This window comes from Haemaphysalis longicornis, unplaced genomic scaffold (assembly GCF_048455015.1).
Source record: "Haemaphysalis longicornis isolate Haplotype H1 unplaced genomic scaffold, Haemaphysalis longicornis Haplotype H1 scaffold_4, whole genome shotgun sequence".
Classification (NCBI taxonomy): domain Eukaryota; kingdom Metazoa; phylum Arthropoda; class Arachnida; order Ixodida; family Ixodidae; genus Haemaphysalis; species Haemaphysalis longicornis.
This window is the reverse complement of record NW_027526361.1, coordinates 19,712,243-19,728,358: the sequence shown is the minus strand read 5'-3', so window position 1 is coordinate 19,728,358 and position 16,116 is coordinate 19,712,243. Positions and strand designations below refer to the sequence as shown.

General features: G+C 45.1%; 1 protein-coding gene across 6 annotated transcripts in view; it reads left to right on the top strand.

Moving 5' to 3' along the window:
• Dgk (diacyl glycerol kinase 1) overlaps positions 1-15,404 on the top strand; it is a 603,682-nt gene extending 588,278 nt beyond the window's left edge. For all 6 annotated transcript variants that reach the window (XM_077706109.1, XM_077706108.1, XM_077706111.1 and 3 more), the window contains 4 exons: positions 2,239-2,446; positions 3,660-3,780; positions 4,112-4,172; positions 8,097-15,404. In XM_077706109.1, coding sequence (XP_077562235.1) covers positions 2,239-2,446; positions 3,660-3,780; positions 4,112-4,172; positions 8,097-8,192 — 486 coding nt within the window. In that variant the 3' untranslated portion in view covers positions 8,193-15,404. The remainder of the gene's footprint in view (positions 1-2,238; positions 2,447-3,659; positions 3,781-4,111; positions 4,173-8,096) is intronic.
• Positions 15,405-16,116: the final 712 nt, after the last annotated feature.

Below are 16,116 nucleotides of genomic sequence, written 5' to 3'. Positions count from 1 at the left end.
TCTGAACTAAAATAACTAACGCTTGGAGAGCCTACACGACAGGGTACAACTTTGTGCAATGCGAATATGAGGCTTGTAGGCTTTAAGAGATTTAGAGAATCCATAGGGCTTTTAGAGATTGGCCTGTCAACAATTAGTCTTCTCTCTCTCTCTCTCTCTCTCTCTCTCTCTCTCTCTCTCTCTCTCTCTGCTGCCATGTGTTTATGTGCCACTAGTAGTGTGCCCCCCGCAGTTTAAATTATCTCGAAATTTTACCTGACACCTTTACGAAAGCATGCGCAAGTAGAATTAATAAACATGCTTCGGGGCTGACTAGAGTTCCTCTATGAAGCTCAAGCAGGGAGCTATAGTTCATCTCACAAGCTAGCTGCAGCACTGTGTAGGCTACATTGTTGTCCCCCTCAGGGCGCCTAACTCACCGCGAAGGAAGCGACAAAAGGCGCCGGGGCCATGCGGTGCCACTTGCCGAGAGGGGAGAAGGGAGTGTCCTTTCAGGACCCCCTTCACGGCGGATTAGGCGCCCTCAGTGGGCGCACTATTGATAACAATGTAGCCTCCACAGTGCTGCAGCTAGCTTGTGAGATGAACTATAGAGTTGTGCGACCCCTTTCCATGCGCCGCCCTCATGAGGTCGCTCCGGTGATCAGGTGCCATGCAAAGAAGCACCCTGTACGACCGCGACGCTGCCGCCCGCGCAGGCAGTGCTACGCCCCGCCTGGGCGGCCGCTCCGCACATGTGGCAGCCCATCGCCATCGTGAGCAGCAGTAGCGTGTTATCCTGCGTCTGTTGCGCGATTCTGCGGGCGTGTAGCTGTTTAATTCGTGCGTTTTTGTGTAGCGGCATGACAGAATGTTACGTGCATGGCTGCGCTAACCAGACTTCTGGGCCGGCCGAAGCGCAAGAAGGCGCCACCGCCCGAAGCGCCACTACCGCGCAGCGCTTCGGCCGCTGTCTGGAGCGCGGCGGCGGGGTTCCTGCACGCGCGGATGGTGGCTTTCCCGCACCAGTTCGGATTGCAAGATGACGGACCGCATATCTCGTTCCATGTTATAGCTCGTTTACCACTTTAGCCTGACTGAATCGCAGCTCGCCGCCCCCACTCATGAGCTTGTCAAAGAGTGCGAACTGTGGACCTCTTGTGCACAAAACTAAATGGTTTTTTTAAGTGCGAATGCACTTCTTAAGCGACCCTGAATCACGCGTCCACCGCCGTCCGTCCATCCGCACCACATACCCACTTAGGGCGATTGGCCAAGAAGAGTTCCTAATTTCTTTAGCACATACCCACTTAGGGTGATTGGCCTAGTCCTCCAGCGCGCCACCGCGCCCACCGCCCCGCCCCGAGCCTGCCCCCAGGCCACCGACGCCATCGACGACTGCTGCTTCGCCAGGAGCGGAAGTCGGGGCGAGTACTGCGGCGTCTACCTCGTCGGTCACGTCTACGCGAACCTCGTGTCGCACGCCGTGTCCACCTCGCCGGTCAGGGACGAGTCGCCGTACAGTGCCGTCTACACCGACGCGTACTCGGGCGACGGAATCGTGGTCGTCACCCTCTACCTCGCGCCAAACATCTCGCGCGACGACGTCGTCGAATACGTGGACGCGGCGATGGAGAGTGTGGCCAGGCGCGTAAAGCCCTCGGACCCGGTCGTGGTTGTTGGGGACTTTAACGTGGACGTGCGAAAGGGCGGCGAGTGGTTGATGGAATACATGCTCGCCAACCACTCCATGACGTGCCTACCGCTAGAGGCTCCCACCACCATCAACGGCAGCTACATCGACCTGGCCTTTGCGAGGAACTGTCTGATATGCGCGGTCTTGCAACAACTCTTGACCGTACATTTCAGTGACCACAAGGCGGTCATAATGACCGTCAACTACAACGACAACACCAACAAGTGCTGAATAAAGAATACTGTCGTTTCACTTTACTTGCGTGTGTGTGTGATCTCCTCGAACATACACTTTAATTCACCAAGATTTCCAGAGAACGACTAACGGGGTGTGTGAATCCCCACTTGATCACGCGGGGGTGTTAAATGCAACTAACGGGCGAATGCCAACACAGTTCAACATAACTCCCCCTCATAGCATCACCCGTGCATTCGCACTTCCCCATGCTCCCCTTCGGGGAAATGCGGGTGAATTTTTTAGCAGTGGTGCCTGATTCACGCGATCGCTTTGCGCGGAAGCCGGTAGATGGAACAAGCGTCCCTTTCTTTCCTTGGGTGGCGCAGTGCGACGGCGTCTCGCTGGAGCTGTCGAACGGGCCGTCGCTGCAGGGCATCGCGGTGCTCAACATCCCCAGCATCTACGGCGGCTCAAACCTTTGGGGCGACAACGCCTCGTCGCGACGCCGATCGCGCTCCAAGCGCCGCAAGAAGCATGACCGGGACATCTCCACGAACAGCTTCAACTCGGTCGACCTCAGCAGTGCCGTTCAGGGTATTATGCTCATTCCTTCTCTTTGCACGCCGTGTGTGTTCACACGGGCTGTTTAGGCAGGCCTAACTGATCACTGTAAACGGTCTACAGACCTAATTGGAGCAATGATATCCATTGTAAAACAATGATTGCCATAGAACGGTGGCGCCACCTGCCTGATCCAAAACAAACGATTTGCTTTGCCCGCAGTATTTTGTTTAGGTTCATGTATGCAGTTATATTTTTATTGCTGACTCTGAACCCCTTAGAAGAGTGCAGTGAATTCGGGGTGACTGACTGGGTCAAGGTATAGCTTTGAAACAAATTGCTTCGCATTTGGCAAAGTGTCATATTGGGTCGTACAGCGCCACTGTCATGTTGGGTGATACAGGTGGTGGCGCTGTATTACCCGGTATGATCATATACTTCCCAATATGACGCAGTATGGCCCAATATGATCAGTATGATCGCATCAAATGGTCACATTCCCGTAACTACTGCAGCCGTTACAAAACGTATAAATCATTTTATTCTGTTTGTAAGTAACAGGGCAGCTACATCACTGATCTCAAATGGGACCTTCATGCAAACTTTAAGTGCTAACCGATGCGCGGTTTGCAAAAAGGAAAGCCTTAAAGGAGCCATGAAGACAAAATACAGCTTTGTTCAGTTTGAAGCAACTATCCTGTGTTAACTCACTGAACCCCATTTAATCCACGAACGACACTTTTTTAACCTTCAAAAAAAAAAACAAGAAATACTAAGAAACTTTCAGGTTTCGCGCTGCAGTGACATACATGGGCAGCACTGACATAATATATGCCAAGGGTAAAAACATAGTTATCTGTGTGTTAACTTCAGGTTAGCACATGTGATTAGCACATGTGATACCATCAAACGAAACCAGAGGCCCCACTAATCGCCCAGTCATATTCCTTGGTGGTGGCTTAGATAAGCGCCCGCCCATTGCGCGAACAAGATTCTGTGACGTCATAGATAAGTTGCCAAAAAGTGACTGGGGAGTGGCCACTGCTTCATCTGTTTCCTTTACTATCGTTCTTATTTGTTCGAAGTTTGCGATAAACTTGATATCATTGCTATCGGGACAAAGCAGGCTTTTCAGGAACCAAGCTTGTGTTTTGTCTTCGTGGCCCCTTTAAAGGTAGTAACTTATGGTTGCAGCACCGTAGGAGTAGCGGCAACATTTCTTACTGTTTTTCGGTTTCCTGCGCAGACATCGGTGACCGACTGATCGAAGTAATCGGCCTGGAGAGCAGCATGCACATGGGCCAGGTCAAGGCTGGCCTCAGAGCTTCTGGGCGCAGGCTCGCGCAGTGCTCCTCAGTCGTCATACGGTCAGTCCACATTGTTTTGCATTGGCTGCGTGCTATACCACCCTCAGTGTTGCACTTCCACGCTGTGCTTAATAGCTCTAAAAGAACATATTCCGATACATTTCCTTTGAAAGACAAAATACTTGGGCACTTTTCTTTCCAAATGCTTATTCAAAAGTAAATGTATGCCTTTTGCTAGAATAACTTTCCACTAAGCTTTCTTGTGTCGCTTTGTTATTTTAATTGGAACCAGCGCATACCTCACTTCTTTTCATAAGCTTTCCTGTAAGCGGCCGAGTTTTCATTGTTCTTTCTTTTTTCTTTTTCTTTTTTTTTTTGGTTGGGCTTTCAGGACAAGAAAGAGGTTCCCCATGCAGATCGATGGGGAACCCTGGGTGCAGCCACCTTGCACGGTAAGTGCCAATTCCGCGCTTACTTGAAGGAGGCGTCTCACATCACAAAAAATGGCACTTGCGCGATGTCACAAATCTTTTCATACAATGCAGGGACATTTCGTTCTGCTTCTCAAGGTCACATGTGCCTGAATTGGCCTCACATGTGTTCGTTGGTAGCAATTGTTATCTTGGCCAATTCCGGTATATGGAGAGTTGTGTGCAGAAAATACTGCTTTCAACCAAGGCTAACTGCACATATTGCACATGGTTTCTTGTGCTTCTGACGCTAAGGTCATCGCCACTTCTGCAAAAAGCGCATCTGTTGGAACTTTCGCTTTCAGAACTTTGAGCTTCATAATTGTTGGTACGTATTAAAGCTTTAAAGTTCCGCAGGCAATCATAGCATTTATTGATTTATGAGCCGGCACAACATAAACAGGGGTTGGAACTGTGAATTTGCAACCTACTGAGAACTGGAAATGTTGTGACCAGGTCGGCATGCGGTGTGTACAAACTTGCTCTTAAAGATCGAAAATTGCTGCTTATGATTTCAGTATACTCACTGCATTATGAACTAATATCCGGAGCAGAAAACAATTATTTATATATGATAGAAAATGCAACGATTTGTTTACATTGCATAAGGTCTGTAATACTGGGCCCATTATGTGCCATGCTTATGGCATGAAAATACTACAAACGCTCATGAAAACGCTCGTGCAGAAGGAAGGGTGTTGGGAGGAGGTAGGAGGAAGAAAAACTATGTTAAAACTTCTATACAAAGTTTTAACCTTGTTTGAAGGGTTTTAATCCCGCTCGGAACATACAGTAGTAGGCTTTAAATAAAGCAAGGAGGATACCCTATCATCATGGACTTTCCGTTTTATTGATTGATTAATTGCAGGGTTTAACGCGCCGACGCAACGCAGGCGAAGAGCCGCGCCGTAGTGGAGGGCTCCGGATTAATTTTGACCACCTGGGGATCTTTAACGTGCGCCAAAATCTCGTACACACGGGTGTTTTTGCTTTTCGCCTCCATCAGAAAAGCGGCCGCCGCGGCCGGGAATCGAACCGGCGACCTCGTGCTCAGCAGCGCAACGGCCTAGCCACTGAGGACTCTGCGTTTTAGCTTACACAAGGACATCTGCTCGTTCCACCTTCGACCTGGTGGGTTTTTATTTACGTGAAAACAGCAGATCAAAAGAACAAAGAAAAGGGGAGCCACGAAGCGCAAGTGCGCGCTTTCTCTTTTCTTCGTCCTGTCTGTGTGCTGTTTTTATGTGGGCAGTGTGAACCAGCTAACGCAGCTTCAGCATTTTCGGCAATGCTTTTTCAGCATGCAGTTTCTTTTATACCGACATTTCTGTTTGTTTAATTTCTGCTGGGAAGGCCCTTCGTGAAAAAAGTCACGATGAACCTCCCGTCCAGACACTTGCTGTAACCTAAACATTTGCTGTTTCCTGGACACTTATGATCACCTAAGCACTTCTGTTTCGCGTCCTGGAGATCCGGACCCATCGCTAGCGCCCTTAATCACGACGTCATTGTATTTCCAGCATAACAAAGTTTCAGTGACGTCGTACCACGTTAGCGACTCGAGCGACGTCAATACGAACCCGCGTTACCGCGGTTACCTGTTCGGTCAGATCAGAAAGCGAGTGCTCGCGATGCGCTAGCCCCATCTGCCGCTCCGATAGGTGGGCAGAGCTTTTACTCTCGACCTACAAACGAGCCGATCCGTTGCAGCGGATGCGGCGGGATTTCGTTGGCTCATCGGGCAACTGGCCACGAATCAAGTTCCCGAGCAGTTCCAGACACCCTACATTTAGTGCTTTTAATTACGCTGGAAGTGAAAACGCGCCGAGCACATGTCAGGCGTACTGATGGAGCCGCACGGCCGCTGTGCAGGCGGCGGCCGCAGCCGAGAAGTGGCGCAGGCCGGCGCAGGTAGCTCGAGCGATAACTAGTTACCGCTGCACTAAATTGGGCTCAAGTCCTAAACAAAGCTGCACATACGAGAAAGGAGGCAACTATGTGATGGCGAATTGTCTTGAAAATCATCATCTGCACCGCTTACGAGCGCGGCAATCGACCATCAGCCGCATTTTAACCCTGACATCTTGTAGGTGGACCGGCTGGCTGCTCCCAGCGCGCGTCTGCCATTCACTTTCTAGAGCGTCGTTATCTAGCCGCGGCAGCAATTAGCACTCGCAGGGCCTGCATCGCGTCCACGGCCGCTTTTTGGGTGGCTGAAGAAATCAGTGCGTAGGGGATTTATCAGAAGCTGCCGCCGACGCGGAATCGACAGTGCTGCGGCAGCTCTGCTCTTCGGTAGAGATTGGCGACTGCAGTAATATCCGTCCGACAGAGTGTGAGATGGGCAAGAGAGCCCAGCCTGCACCACTAGTGTATCGCAAGAGAGAGTAAAGGATCGGAAGTAAAGAAAAAAATAATAAGTTAAAGATAAGATATAAAAAGATGGAAAGAAATAAAAAGAGAAAACGAAGAAGAAATGAATGAGGGATCACCATCAGCTCCACCACAGCTTTAGGAACGGGCAGGCTCAGCGAGCTTTTATTGGGTTTAAGATAAACAAATAAAATATAAGAGTGGTTACAAAAATGTTCTTCGCTCTTCACGCTCTTGCTGTGGTATTGAAAGTTGATTGAAGAATTGGTTCCTTGAGTCTTCAAAGATGTTACTTAAATGGAAGGGAAACGAAAAAAATGCTTAACTTGATTGGTTCTGCCTCCTGCATCATAAACGTATTTTTGTGTGTGATTTGTCTTGTGTGTCATGTGGCTGTTGGTATGATATGTTGTTGTGATGTACCAAGGGCATGATGGGAAATGAAGGCGGAAGAATCCCCACCAAAATGGCTTTTCTACCCCATCTCCGTATCATGTCACCTCTTGTAATTGGGTTATATTAATGTTACTTGTAGTATACCTTCCTACCTCTGTAAAATGAACTCATTAATATTATGAACCATTCTTTCAATTATCTCTCTTGTATCTTCGTTCTTGATGATTTCTGGTTTTCTATTAACTATATTCTCTCCGAATTTTTTAGCTAACTCTCTCTTTTCTTTAGTCAATAGCTGGCAATCTATTAAATAATGATCAAAATTTTCTGCTTCTCTTGTGCAACTACATTGTGAATGTTCTGTGATCCTAAATCGTAAAAAATAAAACGGAAATCTTCCGTGTCCTATTAAGGCCTGTAATGAATAAAAATATGTTGGGAAATGATCTGGGATGAATTTAAGATTTTTTATCCAGGTATATGTATAGGTTGATTTTCCTTCCTTACTCCAATTATTGTTCCATTCGTTAATTAACGTTATATGAAGCTGTCTAACAATAAATCGTTTCGTAAGTGGTACAAACATTTTTCTCCATTTTTTGACGCTTCTTTTCTAGTTCATCTGCTATAGTATTCCCCAACGACCCAGAGTGTTCTTTAACATAATTTAGTTTAAGATTTAACAAACTATTCTGTGCTATTGCTTTCTTAATTTCATTGATCATTGGGTTTGTATTTAGCGGTCGCATCCTCCGTGTGAGCGAAAGAGCTGGCCCGCAATGACTGAACGTACTTGCAGCACTCTGACGTCACCGCTCAAATCGGCGCCGAGAAACCAAAACCGAATCCTGTGCACATGAATCGTGCGATAATAAATTATTTACTCGGAATATGTAAATGTGCGAGCGTGTATAATGCTTTCTAAAGCAATATGAAAAGTTTGCAACAAGGAACGCACACGCAACAAATTTGATGTCACAACCCCTTTAAGTGTTTTTCTTGTGTATTTATGCTCAGTTGCTAGTGGCTGTTACCGATGGTCTGGTAGTCATTTTGAAATGTTTGAACGGTCTGTAGGTTCTAATGTAGGCAGCAAATGATCAGCCCCTTTCTACACCTCTATTCCTTCTATCGCAGATACAAATTACGCACAAGAACCAGATGCCCATGCTGATGGCACCAGCACCGACGAACAAGTCCAGGTTTCCTTTCTTCTCCTTCAGAAAGTCGTGATTCGGCCAGGAGAACTTGCTGCATTGCTACCTTTTTCCAGTTTGTCTACTGCTTTTTTTACGTCAATGTTGTTGCTTGTGACAATGCAGCTTGCCAATTTTCGTGTATTGTTTTAACCACTGTCACTAACTTGCATTAGTCTCCATACCATAACAGGAAAAAGGCTGCATTTCATGAACCTATGTCTTGTACATACATCTGTATAGATAATTGATGTCATTTGGCAATGTTTTAATTCCTTGACCAATGTTCAGGCTTACTGGCGTTTTTAGTTTTACATAAATATGGAGAGCACTCTTTCAATTGGGCCTTGCTCATTTGTAGAAAAGCCATGGACGTTTTTCTTTGCTTTTCTATTTGGGGACAAATTGCGTGCAATGGTTAAGGGGCCGTAACATTGTGCATTGTTTAGCATTTAGTGGCTTCTGTTCTTATAACAAAAGGTCTGATTGGGAGGTGACTTGCTATTACAATAGGTCAGTGATGAACAGAATTGTTAGCTTACTCGTATAACATGCAGCAATTTTTAAAGAAAAAAGAATCTGCTCAATTCGCGTAATAACCAGCCTTCCTAGCAACGGGCAATGTAGACATGGCTAGTAGTGTTATATCTGTGGGTCTATAAATTTACAAACCAATTAAGGTTGTTTCACATGCTGTTAGCCTCATTTTTCTATTCTGATTAAGCTTTAACATAAGCTTTTGTTGGCACAGTAATTTTTTTCGACACTATGTATCACTCATGCTCTGCATCATCAATCACTAGTGTAATTGTTTGTACGATTACTCTTTTGTGAGGCAAGCATAGCAATGGCTAGTGCCAACAGGTGTCTGGTGTTCACAAAATTCGCTTCACATTTCGGTACTTTGATTTCTGAGTGCCTGAAAATTTACATGTTAACAAAGAATATTAGAGCTTTGAAGAGTTTTGGCTCCACGTGTGTTCCTTTCTCACAGTATACAGCTTAGTTACTAAGATTCCCAATTTATTTTCAGGGTTTAACAACTTTTTAATTTTTAAGGAATGCACTCTCTCCATGCACATGAAATGGCCACTTATATATGTTGAAATGCTGGGCAATGTTGCGTTGGGCAGTGTGTTAAATCCCTGCTGTTCTTTTTTCTTAATTTGATGTAAAGTTCACTGCATATCCAGTCTCTTAAGGAGTGCTCTCCTGCTGGAAGGTTCTTTGCATGTGCCGCGAGTGGACCAGTTTGTGAATTTCAGCTTTCATGGTGTCGTCCACGGATTTTTGGGTACCAGTACAATGCACCTGGAAAACCTTGGTACCACCTGCTGTGCAGTCCTCGTCACCCATTTGTAGCACAATGAGATGTTGGCTGATTTGCAAGAGACACCACACAGAAACCTTTCCTTGCTCGCAACATTTTTGACAATGTTAGCGACTAGAAAATAAGTCATTATCCAATTTAATAAAATGTTTTCATACTGCTTTATTGCGATCACGCAAGGTAGCATGACCTAGAATACACATGTTTACCCTTTTTTCTCCCCGCAGTCTAATCTTGGGTTTCTTGAGTAGAAGTCATTCTTAAGCTTATTTTTTATATATTGTGCCTTAGTGAAAATGCGTACAAAACTTTGTAAAGGGGTTATTCTGCATTTATGACCCATACGTTCTCGTGTTGGGACTTACCTCTGAAATCTGTGCTTTAGCTATTGATACACTGGGTAGACTGCATTGTTCAGTCAGCTGCAAGTAGAAGACTTGCGAACGCTTATCTAGATGCGTTGGCTTTGTGTAACCCCAGTGCAGTGGTTCTCAAATGGGTGTCTGCGTGCGCAAAAGGTATTACTATGGTTTGGAAAGCTTTTAAAATATTTTTCATGTATGCCCGCCTTAGTGTCTTCTTACCTTTGTAATAGTGTTGGTCATGCAATAAGGTGGCCTTACTGCAGGACATGCACATCCTTCCAACTTCTTGGCAGCACTGGCACCACATAATTTTTAGTGTTGATCGTTGACCAGACACTCAGGCGAGATCGTTTTGTCGGTGCCAAAAACCCAACTGCAGCAGGCTGAGACTGTTAATACAGCAATTGCACAAAGCTTTCCACTACACCTCCACTGTGTGCCACGTGGTAGGAGCACAGTGGCGAATTACAATGTACGTTTGGTAGCTGCACCACAAAATTTGACATCGACAAGCCAGGAGCATCACCATAACAACTGGCCACCTGCGTATTGGCATGTGATCGCTTTTCCTCGTTATCCCATGTTGCGAGCCTGGCATGCATCTTCTTTTGTGTGTTGTTCTTTATATAAAGAATTGTTTAAAAAAAAGAAAATTAGGCGATTTTATGAGTAAATGACATTGCATCATCTAATGTGTTGATTAACAAAAAACGGCTACTGTTGCATCCGCAAAGCGTAGCTTCCTCAGTCGTTTGCTCCCACTCGTTCTTTCCATTACTTTTGCGTGATCACCCAAAAAAAATTTTACGCATTGCTAAGTATTTGAGAAAACTGCATAAAAATTACATACATGTCTTGAAATTATTCTTGTGTGTGTGAAGAATTCACTTTTTACAATGTCATGTGACAGCATTAGGCAGATGCAACGGGCATTCACGCGTGTGAACCCACTAAAGTTTTAATTGTTCTTGCCGTGTAACCAAAGGCTAATGGTACAAGGGATCGGACACCGGCCTCCAGCCTTCTTCTCCGTGAACTTTTAAAAAATACGACATCGCCTCCAAAAATGTCGTTGCTGAGGTAGTGGTCAGCGTACTTCTATACTTAGCCTTTCATTCCAACGTGTACCCTAACACTCACATATCCGCGCTCAAACTGTCTGAAATTGTTGACACAGTCTTGCTGGAGAACCACTGCTCTAGGGTGGAGTACAACGTCACCGGTGCTGATCTCTGGTTCAGTGCTGACCTAAGCCGTCCTAGGCATGTGCTATATGAATAGTGAAGCCATTTGTTAGCATTCTATGACTTGTCTAAAGAATATTCAGTTTGCAATGCACGGTAGCAACTACCGAAGATTCTAATTGGCTTAACTCAGAACGGCCATGTTTTTCTGAGTGTATTCGCCCTTGCGAATAGCTGGTAGGCAAAAACTCAAGCTCGAAAATAGTGCCGATAACCTAGAAATGATACAAAGCTGACATTCACAATGTGTTGTCAAGAAGAGACTGCAAACAGCCAAGGCTGCTAGTGTGTAGTATTTTTTCACAGCTGCACTTATATTAACTGCTACTTGCGTTCTTCGCTACTGCTCGCACGTCCGCACAATTGCATGCCATTTTAGCATACATACGCCACGGAGTCTGTTTTCGCTAGTTTCGCGTGTACATTGTTTCTCACGCGTACACTCGCATTGCATAATGTCATGACCACATTTTCCTCGAGAGCTAATGCTGTTGGCAGCTGGTTTTGGATGCTCTGCTACGGCACTACCCAACAGCTATCGTGTGGATTGTTCTAGCGTGTACGGCACTGTTCGCTGTCCGGTTTAATCTGACGCTTGAAGATCACCGGGAATATGTGCTGCAGTGTAGTTAGCTGGTCACAAGGCGTCGTCACACTGAATGCATGACCAGAACTTGGGTCATCGGCACTTCAAATTTGTTGACATTCACGGGCATGGGCGCAAGTGCCAATGGAAGCCACGAATATGGCTTAAGACAAAAACCGAGAGAGTTCCTGGGTGGTAACACCCGCATTTTCAAACTTGGGGCAAAGTTTCTGTTAGTACAATGCTCTGTAAAGCTAGAATACTGTTTCAATTGTCATTATATTCGGCTGTAAGTGACTACATCCACTTCTATTTGTTTTCTTAAGTGTACATGTGTTATCTTTCACTTAAAAGCGAAATGGAAGCTCTGAATGATGGCTCTCCTGCCAAAAATAGCCCACCAGATGTGCAGTTTAGTTCGCATAGAACTGCTTTTTGCTCTGTACCATGTGAGCACCCCTGCAACATGGCATAGTCAAATGTCATTTTGTTTAAAGGAGTTTTCTGAAGACATTGCTTGGACACAAAGTGCAAGGTATGTCGCGTGACGGTGTTCATGTAAAATGTCTGTAAGGATGTGTTAAAGGTATTTCCATACCAGTGCTGGTGAAAGCGTTTCAGTAGCAGCGACCATTCAAAGAAAACTCGTTCAACTTGATGGCATTTAGCTTGCATCGTGCAACGGGGGTGTAAGACGCCTCCAGAGAGCCACTAAGTGCTCAGTGACATCACTCCAATGGAATGTCAGCTTTTACGGTGCGCTGTGCCTGATGTTCGTCTGGGGCAGCAGCACACCATGGCATTTCCGCACTTTCATGCTGCAGCTAGTAACGTGCTTTTGCAAATGTATCGGCCCTAATTTGTACTGTCGTGTATAGTGAGCGTGTGGTCCACACGGTAAACCTACACGCTGCGTAGTTGTTGTTGAGGGGATGTGGCTTGTTCTTAATCGTGGCGTTGCTAACTTATTTACATACAAGGTGTTGTTCATACGCACGTTCACAAAAAGTGTTTATATATATATATATATATATATATATATATATATATATATATATATATATATATTATATACTAATAGCGTTTCTATCGTGTAACATATTTATCGCGCTTCAAGCGTTCATGACAACAGACCATGCGATAAAGCCTCGAGCTCGACGATATAAAATAAGCCATATCATAACTGTAGAAAAAATATATATATACATATATATAGTTTTGCATAAGGCTGTCATGTGAATGCTTGGTTTGCGAGAATCGTGCATGGCTCGATAGCTCAATCGCGCACCATTTCTCTTGCTTTAAATTATGCTATAGGGCAAGAGAAAAAAATAAAGCCCAGAATCCCGTGCCTCCAGTATAGAGGTGCCCTCTAATATCGACTGTGACGGTATGAAGTACAGAAGAGCATGTTGCGATTCGCAGCTTCAAATAATTGCCAGAAAAACAAAAGGAAAAAAGATGTTAGTATTACGCATGCGTAGACACTTTCACTAAGCGTGCAATTCGCATGATGTCTTTCGCTGGCTTGGGAAGCTGTTCATAAACTTCTTGTGTAAAGGCTCCGTTTCAGGCAGTTTCAGACAATGGCTCAAAGTACGATTCCAATGGCATTGACGCATTTGCGCATTTAGGTTTTATCATTGCAGGTGTTGTGACAGAAGTTTTGTGTCCATCTGCAGCAAATACAGCATTAGTGACTGGTACTTTATTGGTTCTGTTTTCAAAATCAGAATGCTCTGCTGGAAATTACTACAGCTCTACCTGGTTGCCCCTGCTCTTGGAGATTGAAGCTACATTATAAGCCATTAAATCAAGCCTGTAGCACTGTCTGTTGATTATTGGTCTCGTGCCAAGGACAATAGTGGTAAAACAGCTTCCTTATTGCCATTGAAAAACTGCCTAAAAGCGCCACGATCTCCATAAAATTGTCCGGCAACCTCCTTTCCATAGGCATATTGCGGAGCAAATTACGTCGCCGCTTCCAGTGTCTAATAGATGCGCCTTGGAAACTCACCAAAGTTATGATAAACCCGCTGCCTTCTCGGAAGTTGCGGAGGTGTCCTTTCAATGATTACGTGCACATATTAAGCACGTCATCAGCCTAAGATAGATACACACACACATACACACACATCCGCACGCACATGCACACCCACAGATAGTGGTTCTAAAGACTGCTTGCTTTGTTTTGCTTTTCTGCTGTTACACAGCCATGTGCGCGTATAAAGAAAATGTACATACTTATACATAGGCAAGCGATGCACTTAAACTTCAAGCGTGCCAAGCTACATAGGCGCCAGGAAACTATATATAAATGTATATCTTACCGATTTCTGTCGTTTGGGAGGATACAATTAATTTGTATCGAAAGAAAAAAAGTTGCGCTACTTTGATCATACCTGCCGTAGTGGTATTCTGTACACACAGTACTGTGTATACTTTCCTATCATGAGCAGAAGTTTGTCGTTTCGTCCGCATAAATATCGTGCACGTCCTTCCCCCTATTCCCAACCTCCCTTTCTGTGCACCTTTCCTCACATTTGGTACCGTTCGGCTTAATCGTATTCGACATGCCGCATACTACCTAGCCCATGGCTTTGTGTGAAGTCCCTTGTATAGCCACCACTAAAAAACCCTCGTAAACGTGCAACTTGATTGCCAAAATGCAACAGCGAAGTGAGACCAAAGCTTAGTGCTTTCAATGACGTGAGTTTGTGTTTCATGCTTTCACGTAACTAAATTTATACCTAAAGTTCCGTATTCTTTGATAAACCAGGCCTCAAGGTAGCAATGCTAAAAGGCATATTTCAGTTTCTGAAAACTCGTTTTGAGCACGAATGATAGCTAGCAAATCCTCAAGGCCTGATGAAACAGTTTCTGCACGACGAAAATTTTTTGCAGACGAATTCGCACACACAAAAAAGCTGTATGGTGTTCATTCTTTATGGCCATAACCTTCAAGGTTACCTGCCGCTGCTGTTTTTTGGTGGATGCGCTACCAAAGCGAATCGGGTTGGGCAAAAAATCATGCGATCACTTATCGTCCGTAAAGCATTGCTTTTTTACAAGTTCTAAGTAAGTCCTCAGCATGGCTCACGCTAACTCCTTTACCACTTTTAGAAGACTTGGTCTTTCACGTGACATGTATCGAACTTCTAAGCTTGCGGGTATTACAACGGATGTTCGGTATTACGCGTTCCTGTACAACCCCTTCCAGTAGCCCTTCGTGGACTATGTGTATGCCTGTTAGTCTGTGTACTTTCACTCTGATAACTGCATTTCGATTGAAGTGGCGTGAAGTCTCGTGCTCTGTTTCTCATGTATGCGTCCACTGTCGCAGTGAAATGCGATGCAGTTGCTGTAATGGCCCAGACATCAAACTTGTACATTGACCGTTCTAGCGAGGCTGCGAAGACGACATGTAGGCCGTAGAATTTGTATATCTGACATGCTTCGTTTTTGTTGCTTTCGGCTTTGTAATGGCTTCCAAGGCTGTAGACCTATAACCAGTATCGGTCCACAATTGGGCACAGACCGGCAACTTTAATTATATCTTCAGTGTGAAATGACACTTCCTTGTTAACACAATTTTTTTTCACTATTTCAACGTGACTGTACGCGAGAGCTGATATCTGTACATAACAAAGGATATATGAAATGTTCTACAGTTCACCTATTTATTTATTGCTGATCTGAATAAAAGTGCATGTTACAACGAAAAGCGCCAACCCATGTGTCTGCTCAATAAATGCTGCGCCTCTCCAAGGAGCAGCAAATGAATAAACACCTCTAGAAAACATAGTAGTTCTGCGAACGCTTGGGACAAAATCTTGCTTCTACAGGGTTCTAGGAAGGTTTGATCCCCTCCACCCCTTTCCCACAGGGACACATTAGGCCTTCTTCTAGTTCTGGAGCGCCGTGTGTTGGGTAAATGAGCCAAGCCCGATGGAGACGACCCACCAAATAGAACAAAGTAGGGTGGAAGCCAGCAAGGAAGATTTAATTACGAGAGGAGTGTGAAATCTTCCAAAATTAGGTGATTTTAGAATCGGCTTCCAAGCATGTTCGTGCTTTCCCGAGCACCTTCCGACCTATGTAAATGCAATGCCACAAAGGAACCTAGGAAGCTTAAAATGGTTATTTATAAAAATCACTGAAAACTGTTAGGAGAGATATCTCCCAGCCAGCCAATCATTAAACTGATTGGCTGGCTGGGAAATTCGCCACTGACGTCTTGTGATCTTCACCACTTGACCAAAATATTATTTTTTCAAAGATTTGTTACCAGGCTGTTAACCGGCCTCGTGAAAATTTTCGGGAATTCCTCATCTTGACCGGAAGCTTTTTAGGTGCAGAGCACTTTAGCGGCTCGCCTTGTCGTCGTAGTTCCCCCAACGGCGTGCTGTCGTCACGGCTTCCTATACAAGCTTCGA